The following is a 13,123-nucleotide window of genomic DNA, read 5'->3' on the forward strand; positions in this document are numbered from 1 at the left end:
GCAACTGTCCTAAATGTATAGTGATTTTTTTGCAAGTTCGATATGAGTACAACGAAGTGCTTTAGAATACTGGAAACGGTTGTGGGAGTAAGTTTGAAGGTTGGAGAAACTAATTAGCACAATTAAAAGCTTCACTAAGCATTATTTACTGGAGAAATTCTGATTTGAAAATTAGCTTAAACGAGCAGCTGTTCTAGGTTTCCAGTCAATTGGGACAGGGAAATTTACCGATTTTCACGGAAGGCTCAAAGAGGGTTACCAGATTTTACTTGATCAGGTATTTAAAGCATTTAGGGATGTTATTTTAATGTTCCGAGTCCTAAACCTGACCTGCCTAAGCTAATAACAAAAGCATTAAGGGCCCAAGTTCCTTTTGTTTTATTGTGATTTCATCATGCTACGAATGCAATTTTTACATTCTTTTTTGTAGCTAATCAGTGGTGATTTATTCATTCTGGTTTATTTGGACTTTTAACCACTGTTATTTAAGAGAGATATGATTTACCAACGTTTCGGAGGCTGCATCTGCCTCCGTCTTCAGGGTAGCGTGTCTAAATGGTTGCCTTGGAAGATTATTCTAGGTGGCCTAGGCTCCACCGCGTCTGTTGGTCACAAGGACCTCTAGTATATAAAAAGTTGCCAGGTAGGATAATCAGTGGCCAGGCTCCACTTCTTAAAATGACCACGTCGAGGTCACGATCAAGGCTTCGTGTGGCACCGTTAGGTTTCCACCTTGATCACCGGGGACTGGACCGCCCCGGATTGCACGTTGACGTAAATCGGGGTTGGTGTGCAATGTGTAGGACACCATTTAGACACGCTACCCTGAAGACGGAGGCAGATGCAGCCTCCGAAACGTTGGTAAATCATCTCTTTTAAATAACAGTGGTTAAAAGTCCAAATAAACCAGAATCAATTTTTACATGGTTCAATTTCGATGTATGTCTGTTAACACATACTGCGGAGTTTTAGCGATTACTTAAGGTTTTGTTCAATATATGCTTCCATGGTTAGGTTTGGTTCCCCTTAGCATTAAAATAAAAGTCCCTAAATGCATTCTACTAAGGTTCCGATCTACTTCTACATTCATTCCCACGCTTCTACGATATTTACTGTCGCTTGTCGACTGAGAATATCTTGTCCATGAGAAGTGCGTAAGGTAATTTTCAAGTTGTTTTTTTTAACATAAATAACATTCTTTCAGTCCAAACAGTGCTCATTACTTTAAGGAAGGTTCAAATTTCGTGTGACAATGATTTCCAAAATTCTACGATAATTAGTGTTCATGCTAGGAGAATTCATAAAACAATTGGAACCGTTACCGTATTTAGCAACAAAATACCCTCTGCACCCAAAAAATGGACACTCGTAAACAAAAAAATCATGGAGGAGTATATGGAAGCGTAATAATAGTTCTAGAAAACATGTAGTAAATAATCACCGAGACTGAAGTGTGTGTTATCAGACAGAATTATAATCTGAACCATTTAAAGAAATGCCTGTGCTCCATGCTAAATACGGAATAAAACAATCGCAACCTGGGCCCAAACTTCGCTTACACCAAGAGAGTTTCATACGAGAATGAATTGCACAAATCACACTGAGGCTGTTAGAATGCCAAAACATACTTCACAATCTTCATAAGAGGCCTTTCAGATTGGCCAGTTGCTGCAAATGTCGTAAACACACAACACTTTCAAAATGCACACGCCATCTGGAAATTATACAGAGAGAGAGAGACTTACCTGATGGCAAGTTATGATGAGAGCAATCCAAACGAAAGCACCAGCGATCCCTTGCGCTGTCTTTGTCTGGAGAAATATCGGGGTCACTTCCACAGGGATAGAGTCATTGCTCGCTAGGGATGTCATAGAAGATAATAACGGTGATGACACCGTCGCTGCACTATCACTAGAAGTTCCAGTGGATACTAGCCCACTTGCACTGGTCATCCTTTCCAACTGAAAAAAATTGAAAAAGAAATAAGAAATGCAAACAACATTAGGCTATCCTTCACCCTATGTACCCCAGCTAGAAAGTAAAAAATTGTGCAAGGTTTATAAATATTATATGGTTTTATTGACGTTTTCTGTTGTTTTTAGGTCATTGGTGAAGCAAATATACCTCTGTTATATTAGCTTGAAGCAGCCCTGCCTGAAGGTTTCGCATAAATGAATATAGCACTCGACACGACAAACCAAAGAACACCAATGGGATGGTGCCTACTAAAGTTCAAATCACTAACCCTGAGACCTTCTGTAAACAAAACCACGTGCATGCAGAAAGCATTGCAAACTCATAGAAGTAAAATAATCCACACGAAAATCCAGTGTTGTTACAGGATTCATTACGTAAGGTAAAACAATTTGTAGTCTGGGATACGCTGCCGCAAATGACGTCTCACTTTCAAATCCAATGCTCTTTCTTTTGTACTTATTGCTTCACCTTTATGGTTAACTCTTAACTCTTTGCACCAGTAATCATTTCCCATAAATTTGGCTTCTTTCTTGCATGCGAATTGAATATATTTTACTTGCATTTTTTTAGACAAAATTATATAACATGGTAATGTATATTTCTAAGGTTTGATATAGATAAGAGTGTATTTGAAATTTGTTTGTAGATTTTATGTAAATTGTATCTTATGTAAATAAAATATATAATGGGCATAAACAGCCATATGCAATGCTGTAAGTCCAATAAATATATTGATGATGATGATCAAAACAAGACAAAGAAAGTTCGTAAATGTATTGCGGTTGGAAACTTTGACAAGCATCCTAATAACGATTTTTGATCCGCCAAATATAATGCACTTCGTAAAATAACTTTGTGACATGGCAAGGCAAGATAAGTGTGAACATTTTGTAGGAATATGCATTGTAACTTTCAATGAGCTTAGGGATTTGTGTAACATTGGTTATTTTCTAAAAATAATCATGTGAACAGCAAGGAAGTAGTGCCACTTTCAACATGGCAGGTTATATGCGTGCGGGAAGGTGTTCAGTGATACATCAAAGCAGTGAGACGGTTTGTTTACAGAAGGTCTCAGGGTTGATGATTTACACTTTTAAAGTACTGCGCGACAATAATCGTACAAATATGTGTAATATTAGTGCTGGTAGTTTCAGCCTGTAATCATCTATTCATTTTCATATATTGCTATGTATTGGTAAAATAGACTAAACTACATTTTAACATGGAGATGATAACTATGTTCACTTCAGTTTCAATTTCAATGAGTCTTTCACTTCACAAAGTATATTTGAAGGTCAACTACCACAGGCAAATTACGGTTGTACGTAAACTACTGGGCTTAGAGCATATATCGATCGTTTGCCTGTTCAAGCGTTATTTGCTCGAGCGAAGAAACAGTAAAATCCGTAAGCCATCTAGCGTCATCCATGCGAACTATTAAACGATCGAGCAAAAAAGCCTCGATGCAGCACTCTAGTGCCTACTGCTTTAAACATTGTTAGATTAGGAGTGTTAAGTTTCGTGGTGTTATCATCTGCATGTGTCTTTTTCACTATTTCAGTGTGAATAAAAAACTTTTGAGATTGAGGATTTTTTTTACTCGTGCAGGACATAAGGTCTATTTTTTTTCTTTGTGGTTTCCCCCACCATGAAACACACTTTATATTACATAAAACATTGAAATCTATCAACTTAATAAAAATTTGACAATTCTCGAGAAGGGTACAGTTGGACAAAGGCCCCCAACATTAGTGTCAACATATTAATTAATGGTGATTAATATATGATGTTGGTAATATGAAAATATCAACACTTATTTATCCCAGGGTTCCTACAAAACTTTCCTGACATTACCAAGTATTTTAAAATAAATTTAGCTAGTAAATAAGTGTTGAATCTCTGTTACTACACACTACTCAAATGATTCATAACAAACCAAATACAACTAAAATGTTGTTTTTAATTCAAATAAAATATGATCAACTAAGAATCCAAATAAAAAATATGAAATACGAGTGTGCATTTTACTTCTGGCAAGTTACAACATGTGCAGTAGCGTGCCCAGGATTTTTGAAAGGGAGGGGTACATTTTTAAGTATTCAGTCCTCATTTTGCCATATTTTCCTGCCTTTAACGTTTTTATTTTTTTAAAAAAATACTGGACCAAAAGGGGAGGGGGTTATAACCCGCAGACCACCCCTTGGGCACGCCACTGAACGTGTGGCATGTGTGCTTTATCAATTATATTTCATTCCACATGACAACTAATTATTCCAGTTTTGGTTGGTCATAAATTGTGTTTGTGGTTAGCCATTTGTGCCTATATAAGGCTACCAGTGTGACCACCTAAATGGCACAAATGGCGATTTCATAATTAATGTGAAAAATATATATTCATACAAGTTCAGATATCTTATTTCTTGATCAGTGAGATCCCTGTTATTAAAGAATGGGGGGGGGTCACCAAAAGACAAATGTGTGGTGGAAGATATTAAATACTATCTGCAATTAAGTTCTATTATCCTACAAGAGATTGTTCCTCATTTGTTAATTTCCTGAACATACTTATATATCTTCTTACAATAAATGTATTCCAATGTCAAAAAATATATATTATAGCTACTCCAAGTACACATTAACTAAAGAGTAATAATGAGTTATTCATAGTTTTTACAGCATAACCTACTGTATTAGTTGCCTTTTGGAAAAAATGAGGCAACGAAATTTTCCGTTAAATAGCAATCTCAATGTATCGAAAATCATAAAAAAATAAATCCAGATCTCACAGACATACAACCTGCATTTTATTCAGAATACAATATCTATGTTGAAGATATTGAAGCAAGTGCTGTATGTTGCTATAATTGCGTTAATAGCTTCACTTGAAACATTTTATTTTACTTATCAGCTGCTTGGTTTAGCACCGTATGGTTGTCATTGCGACCTTTGATACCAAGTCTCCCCAATCGAGTAAAACTTAAGCAAACTATACTCTATTTTAAACAACCAAGAACAAATTAAGACTGTATTCAAATGTACAAGTCATGACAAAGGTGTAACAGAATTTATTCTCCACTCAGATATCTTAAGAATATTCATACCATACGTTACACTAAACCCACCTGCTGTCAAAACAACAAACTCCCACCACCTGATAAGTACACAAACATTCACTGCCACGATTGTCAAATAGCACTCGCAATAAATTCAATCTGACACAAAAACACTTGCAACAATAATCAAACGCACTGAATGTGTATTAACATTGTGATGAAATGTGTGTTGCAATCCTTCTAATCGTACGTTACATATTTCACACTGAAGAATATGCCAATTCCACGAACACAACCCGTTCACACTACGATCAGCGGACACTTAACGATTTTCAGTCAGTACTTTCTGCGCATGTCAAGTTTGAACGTCACAATTTACTTAGTGTTCTTTCGTACAGAATTTTTTTTCTGCAATAATGTAATATGTAAATTTCGAAATGAATTTCATCTGCAATAATCGCAGATTGCCTTCGGAATATATTCTTTATGATAAATAATTATAATGTAAACAGTTAACAATTTGATTCATCAAAACGAAAGCAGTGTTTCATCTCTTTCCATTCCTTTCGTATGGCGCGTTTTAACGAAATTAACAAATAAAAGTATCTGTTCTTTTATACTCTACAATCAGAACGATGCGAAAAAGCAACATAATTAATTTTTCCTTTCACCCACCAAGATTGAGAACCCCCCCCCCCCCCAAGACAGACACACACACATACGAAAAAACACACCACACGCACAAATTTGGCAGAGTTTCATTTGGTTTTATATGCTGCCATCTACACCAGAGCTTCAAAACTACATTACTAAAGTGGTTAAATTCATTACAACTAGATGTCACTAAAACACTTCGTTTCGCATAGTCGTAAGCACCTTTCTGCCATCTATTCGCAGCTACAAGAACTACATTTGCAACTTGGTTTTCGTCGTTGCTAACAGATGTCAAGACTTAATGTTTCTACTATTTATAAGCAACTGTTTCAAAGCAAATAAAACCATAGCTAAACCATCGTGAGGATGTTGGGGGGTTTCGAATGAGTAAGCGTAATCCGGTCCCGGAAACCTACTATAACGGCTGGGGATACGTCGGGCTGACCCCCCGCCTATTCCAATACTGGTTGCAGATCTCTACGCTTAGATGTGACGAAGGAAAGCGTGGGAGGGAGACCGGCAGTCGGTAGGTAAGCCAAGGCCCTTCAGGGCTGTTGCGCAAAGGATTATTATAAAGTAAGCCAAAGCCCTTCAGGGCTGTTGTGCGACGGATTGTTATTAATTAAACTTGAAACGACAAAAAAAGGAGAAAATGTAGTTATTGCTGTTGTTTTTCAAACAGCAATAACTACAACCTTTTCTGTATTGTCATGCAATAATGATATTGAAATTCCTCTCCCTTTTCTTTTGAAAAAACAACAACATTCAGAGAGATTTGTGATGTTTCTTTCCTGTTGTTGTTTTTCAAACAACAAATTTAAATCGGAAAAGTTTCATCCCTTATTAAAAATATGATTTGTTCAAAGCTTTTTTAAAAAAAGTTGAATGGAGTGACCCCACTTACCATAAAAATTGAACCCCCTGCAGCCCCTATCTTCTGGCGGCCACAAAATATATATATGTATGTATGTGTATATGTATATAAACATTATCTCATAGTGTCACTAGACAGTCGGTAGAATTCTCCCCCCCCCCTCCCACCCTGAAATTTCATAAATACCACACTGGTTGTGCGCATCATCTCATCAATTGCATCCATCCACCATAGGGAGACCGGCAATCGGTAGTTAAGCCTAGGCCCTTCAGGGCTGTTGCGCAACGGATTTTTATTTTATTTTTTATAGATGTCAGTAAATTAAAGAGCCGTGTAAGTATAAATGTAATGATATTAACCTAACCCAGTGTGATAAGACACTGTAGCATTTTATCTAAATGTTACAAGCCGTGGGTGGAAAAACATACATTGCACAACGATATATACAGTGGTTCAACATTTAGATGTTTCACTATATTTCGTAATGTTGATAAGTACTTACTACTTAACAAATATGTGTTGCTTTCAAAAACAGTCCTTGTCATTAAAAAAAAAAAACTCCCGTGCTATTTACATTCACAGGAAACTTGATAACAATTGGACAGTTTGAAGTGGGGACAAAGGGGCCATGCCTCCCCCCTCGAACCATGAAATATATTAATGTGAACCTTAAAAAAAAGCTACAAAAATAACAAAGACGATTTTTCAGAATTTCGATTTTATTCTTGCATAAATGAATGAGTTGTTTCTGTAGAGAGGCATACTCTAGAAGTCTGCAGTCTACTATATTTAATAATTTTTGTTTTATAACCTCAAGGCTACCAAACGTCCCAATTTGATTGGTTTGGTAGGCACAATTCACTATTTTTACCGGCTGTTCTGACTTCTTTCGAACTGCAGTCTTGAGATTTTTTTTTTTTTTGTTAATTCACATTCATACATGTTCTTCATTTTAAAAATCATTCCTAATACGTATAACTTAACTTATAAATATATTGTTCTCTAAACATAGATTGTAATTATTACAACTAAAATCAAATCAAATTAAATCATTGCCATTCAGTGGTGCTGCCCCCCCCACCCCCCCCCCCGCCCGCCGGAGACAAAAAATCGTATTTGCGCCTTTGGCTGTATGCCGTGTGACACGACACCTTTTCTCTGTAAGCGACTTCGTTGTTGATTGTCGGGTCAGGGAGAGGAGGGTGGGCTCTATCGCCGAGTTGATTTTTTCCCCCGTTGCTTTGGGACAATAATATTACAATTCTACAACTGCACGCCCATCTGTAATAATACCATAGCGTTGGTGGTCACATCCAGGGTACGAAATAACAGGGGGATCTCCCATTCAGTGTTTCTTCAGGCACTATTCCGGGGCACCCCCGGAGGGATTATACCGCCCCCCGGACAAAATTGTACAACAAAACCAAAGTATAAAACTTTTCTGTTGCCGTTCTTTCCCTGGCATCGGACCGCATTACTTTGTGTGGCGAATATTTTTGCCTTTGTATTTCCCTCTGTAAATAACAACGCCCACACTTGTCCAACCTTACAGAAGAAGCAGAATGAAACTGGCAACCGCACTAGCTTTATCTCCTCTCTCTCATCTCGAATGAAAGTTTCATTATTACTTGCAATGCGATGAATGAAATCCTCAGTGCACTTTCTATCCTCAGCAACGCTTTGCAAAAGAAGCATTTGAGTCTGGCTAAAGTCATCCCTCTAATTACTTCAACCAAATTGCATTTGCAGGATATTGCAAATCAGTGTGAAAACATCAACAGGTATTCGAACCGAACTGAAGAATATCGGATCTGAAGCACACCTGGTTGCTGATGAAGATGCTAGGAAAACTTTCTGTTGAAAGAAATGGAAGACAGGTTCAACGATCAATCTGTTGATACCATGAGATTCGCAAGTCAATTTGAAACCTTTCAGTCAGTAGTCAACTTGCAAGACACCGAAGTCAAAAGGTGTTGTGCTAATTTTCCCATGCTTAATTTGGAAGGCGTTCTTGCTGACCTCAAGTCCTACAAATTTTATGTCAAGTCGATGCTTGATAATGGAATATATATGTAGTATACAGAAGCTGACAATCCATTGTTGAAAGTCTTAGAAGCTAACGTGGGATAGTGCGAGTTGATAAAACTGTGTGAAGTCCTTCTAACCATTCCCGTAACGAGAGCCGGCGTAGAAAGGTCTTTCAGTGCTATGAATAGGATACTAACTAGGACAAGAAGTAGAGTCCAGCACAGATATTTCTGCCGTGCGATGCGCGACAGAACTAAATAAGCAGTGTTGCTAATGAAGCAGATAGAAAAATCGCTGCAGTGCGCCGATGCACAGCTGATACGTACAACAATAAAATTAGAGAATTCAGGTCTATCTAACGTTGAGTTTTAAACGTCATGCATTATACCAGGACTAGGATTAATATGTACTAACAAGTGGCTTTGTATGTAGCTACATACATATGGACTAAAAACTCGCAAAATATGAACTAACACATACGTAAAATTACCAAAAATGCTGCAAAGAAGACTTCTTCATACGATTCCTTATTTGAGTGATTTCAAACAAAATAAAAAATAGTATTTTTCATTGCATTAATGCACTGGTGGCGTTCGATCTGTTCACTCCCAAAACCCGTATACACTGGTAGAGTACAACACACATAAATTTGCCGTTCCGTAGATACCAATTTTCGTTTCGTCTCCCTCTCTCTTAGTATCACGTGTTCTACCCCGCTCGAAAACCTTCGCTATTGTTGCCATATTGTCATTCCATTCCTGGACACACTCGCGCAACATCATTGAAAACAATTGAATAGCGCTCCAGTTCGCGGTTCACACCGTTCGGCAGGGACGGTAATGTGGCAATATAGCACGGCGTAGTGGTTGCTTCTTTTATGCAGTCCATGTTCATTGGCTAGCTAGTAACTAGTGTTGCCAACTGTAATAATGAAGCACTATTTCTGTCACGGAAGGGGAAAGGCAGGTAAAATGACGGTGAGTTTCGTTGGATTGGAAGCACCATATTTTTATTTTAATACTAAGTATTTTACCGGTTTGACGTTGTGTGCGTGTATTCCGTGTGTGTATGTGAAAGTGTGTGTTTGTTAATGAACGTTAAATTCCATAATGCCTCCAGTTCTGTCAAAGTTGAAATCAAAAACCTTGCATAGCCAAGCTCGGAAAATTCTAAGCAACGTGCACGAGTTCATGAAGAAGGAAGCCAGTGAAGGTGTTAGCATCCCAATACAGCATTTTGGCAAGAGAGCAGCGGCTGCGACTGGAGTTCCTGAACGAACAATCAGGGCTATCATGAACGAAAGACAATCTCTTGAGATGTCAGAAGCAGTGGCGTAGGAACGTTTTTCATTTGGGGGGGGGTACAAAATTCAGCCTCCCATAGTATATATATATTAACCTATTTCTAGGTATAATTTTCCTAGGTCCATTTTAGAACAGCACACACGAATTTCTTCTTATTTAATGCAAAATTTGCACAAATAATTTTTATTTCTTTGTTTTCATTTAGATTTATGATTATTTTAAAAACAGACCAGATAATAATTCCGAAACATATAAAGCTCTGAACCTTGTTCTGGGCTCATTTTGCATTTAATGGAACTGAAAATCAGGAGTTCGAAATGTGAAAATTGCGAACAAAGATACATCTATTCATTTTAATGCAGGTTGCGATTTAAAGGGTGTGAGAAGGATTCCCATCCCCTCTATCTTGAGCCTTCCCAACAAGGAATAATCATCTCCCACCTACTGGATATAGAAACCATATTTGAATATATCATACTTATAGTGTTCCCCTTCAGTTTAGTTCATTTTAATTTTAAAGTCCCATGCCTACATATAAAACAATATCTTTAAAAATTCATGGCAAAGCATTTATTTGTAATATAATTAATTATCTGTACCTGATGACGCTCTTCAAGCACCAAAATCGAAATCCTTAATCTCAGAGCAAGCATCAAAAGTTTCTTCTCAATCTTTGGTGGACAATAGGAAAAGCCAGCCAAGGTTTCTTTTTCGTATGTAGTGGCACTAAATGTAGATATATATATGCGTGTGTTTTAGGGTGACAAGTCAATTCCTCGTCCTCCGTGGCGGAGTGGTTAGCATAGCGTGCTACGATGACAGAATTCACGGGTTTGAATCCCGGCCTGGGCATGGGTGCTATTTGTGAGTGCCTGATCATCAATTTAGTCATATCTTCCCTCATCTTTATCTTCGCGATTAGCCAAAAGTGGCAGAAATGCGAAGTAAAATAAACCAAATCGATCAAACAAAAATTCACATCTCACTAAACGACTTTGTGAATCCAATCCAAAATCAACTGAATGTGAAAGCGGATTCAATGCAATAGTTTTAAACCTACTTTTCCTTTCAATAAATAGACCCCATCGCATTATTTTCATGCAGAAAAGTTTACAAGAAGTTGGATCAAATCTAACCATCACAGTGCCCTTGACAAGCAAACTGGCAAAACAGAACCTGCAGTGATTCTCATTTCTCTCGTACATTTATCTGATTCTCTTACAGTTTGACTTTAGGGTTTAACTTAAAATGGCGTTGTGTTTTTGTTTCATTCGATATCAAATTAGATTTTAAGCAATTCGTGTCTGAATTCTAAGTATATCTAATTCATAGGTAAAAATAAGTTCTCTCTCTGATAAAATTACAAAGCGCACTCTGCTTTAATGATTAGGAAACATTTCATTTCACCTAGAAATGATATTGCGATGAGATGAGTCGAAAATTGTCGCAACCGCACCTATGTGGTGAGGTCCTTCTCCATCTTGTTTATGCTTATTCTTGTCTCTGTTTCGGAACAGTAGTTATTAAAACTTTTTCTAGATTCACTTCATTCTCAGATAGGCTAATCGGGACTGGATCTACAGTTTAAAGTGGAATCCAAAGCACTGTGCATGTGGGACCCCTCAATTACAAGGCGATATATATCCTCCTGATTGATTTGCTTTATTTTACTTCGATTTTTGTGCTACTTTTGGCTAATTTTGCAAGATGGGGATGAGGGATGATATGATGAAATTGATAAGTGGACACTCACAAACATCCATGCCCAGGCCGGGATTCGAACCCGGGAACATGGCGTCGTAGCGCGATGTGCTAACCACTCCGCCACGGGGGCGGCAAATCTCGTCCTGACCCAAGAAATGTTTAGTATAAGCAACATGTACATTGTGTCACCACTCTCACAACGTACAATATGTAATTATTCTCAATAACGTTTGTCTGCTTTACATCTTGTTTCGACACTGCGAACCGTCGAAATACGGAATTTTATCCTGAATAGATGAAATCGGGCAGCACAGGCTCATAATTGTCACTACTGGATTTACTTTGCAATTACAATAAAAAAATATGCTGCTAATTTGAAAAATCAATGAGATATACACTTGATATGTCTGAATAAGACATAGTATTTTACGTTTATTTTAAGTAATTTCTTCAAATATGATAACCAAAGTTTCCAACGAGATTTCTCTCGGACATCAAGTATTGTCTCGCTTTGATTTTGCAGAGATTTAGTTCATTCTCGTCTTGAAATTTGAGAGGAGAGACTTTTCTTGTCTTAGAAACATCTATATTTTCAACAAATCTCTTAATAGCCTATATAGTTTTAAGTACAGTTTTCCGAGGTGTACATTGTCGTTGTTGAGTTAGTGTTTTAAGTCCACTTTATGCACAGTAAGGCTAATCAGTAGGGGCATGCATATTTCGTGTTTGACGAAAAAACGAAATTTGAAAAAACACATTGTAGTGTTAATTTTTCATGTTTTTGAAAGGTGTGAGGTGCATTTTGTGACCATATTTTGTCACGAAATAATGCGAAATTAACAGCAAAAAGCGAAATTAACTCTTAAACACGAAATTCAGGGTTTATTCACCGACGCGACACCTTCCGAGGTCTGAATTATCCTGAGTGTTATGCAATTCCCGGAAAATTGATTAATTCTGCTGTTAATATTGGAGAAGCAAAAATGGACTCCTTTACACAGAAATAAACTTATTACTCTGATAACTACATAAATGTGCTATTAGAAGTGAAATGTTAATTCTGTGGAATAAGTGTAGTTTTTAAATCAAATTTAGGATTATTTTCACAATTTTAAAACTAATATGTCATTTTATATACCACTTTTCATCCATTTTTTCACCGCTATAACACCGATATTTTATTTTATTTACCGCTTTTGAACCTGAAATTGACTCAGTTTTTGTACCGAAATTTTGCTTTTTTATTTACAAAAAATATGTGCCTCTACTAATCAGGAATGGACCTACAGTTTAAAGTGGGATCCGAACCACTTGTGCCTCCACAGGTGTATCGAACCCGGGACCCCTTGATTACAAGGCAAGGCTCTATCGGCGAGGCCCTAAGAGGTGTACATTGTACGCACCCAAGTTGGTCTGTCGTATCTAGTCTCGTTTGTGTTAGTATTTAGTTTCGGAAAATTCCATTTGAAAAATTGAAAAGAAAAGGTCAGTCATATACTCTTCTGATGAAGATTTGTATCTTATCTTCG

The 13,123-nt window shown here is 37.2% G+C and overlaps 1 protein-coding gene across 2 annotated transcripts in view; it reads right to left on the reverse strand.

Moving 5' to 3' along the window:
- The window catches only part of Tmep (Transmembrane endosomal protein), a 142,598-nt gene extending 137,219 nt beyond the window's left edge, over nucleotides 1-5,379 (reverse strand). Inside the window, exons 1-2 of one of the 2 annotated variants that reach the window (XM_083136610.1) lie at nucleotides 5,100-5,379; nucleotides 1,746-1,961 (exon numbers count right to left, since the gene is read on the reverse strand). In XM_083136610.1, the coding sequence (XP_082992736.1) occupies nucleotides 1,746-1,952 (207 nt within the window). In that variant the 5' untranslated portion in view covers nucleotides 1,953-1,961; nucleotides 5,100-5,379. The remainder of the gene's footprint in view (nucleotides 1-1,745; nucleotides 1,962-5,099) is intronic. The other variant, XM_083136611.1, reaches the window with a different exon arrangement.
- Nucleotides 5,380-13,123: the final 7,744 nt, after the last annotated feature.

This window comes from Lepisma saccharinum, chromosome 15 (genome assembly GCF_977018435.1).
Source record: "Lepisma saccharinum chromosome 15, izLepSacc3.1, whole genome shotgun sequence".
In the NCBI taxonomy this organism is placed as follows: domain Eukaryota; kingdom Metazoa; phylum Arthropoda; class Insecta; order Zygentoma; family Lepismatidae; genus Lepisma; species Lepisma saccharinum.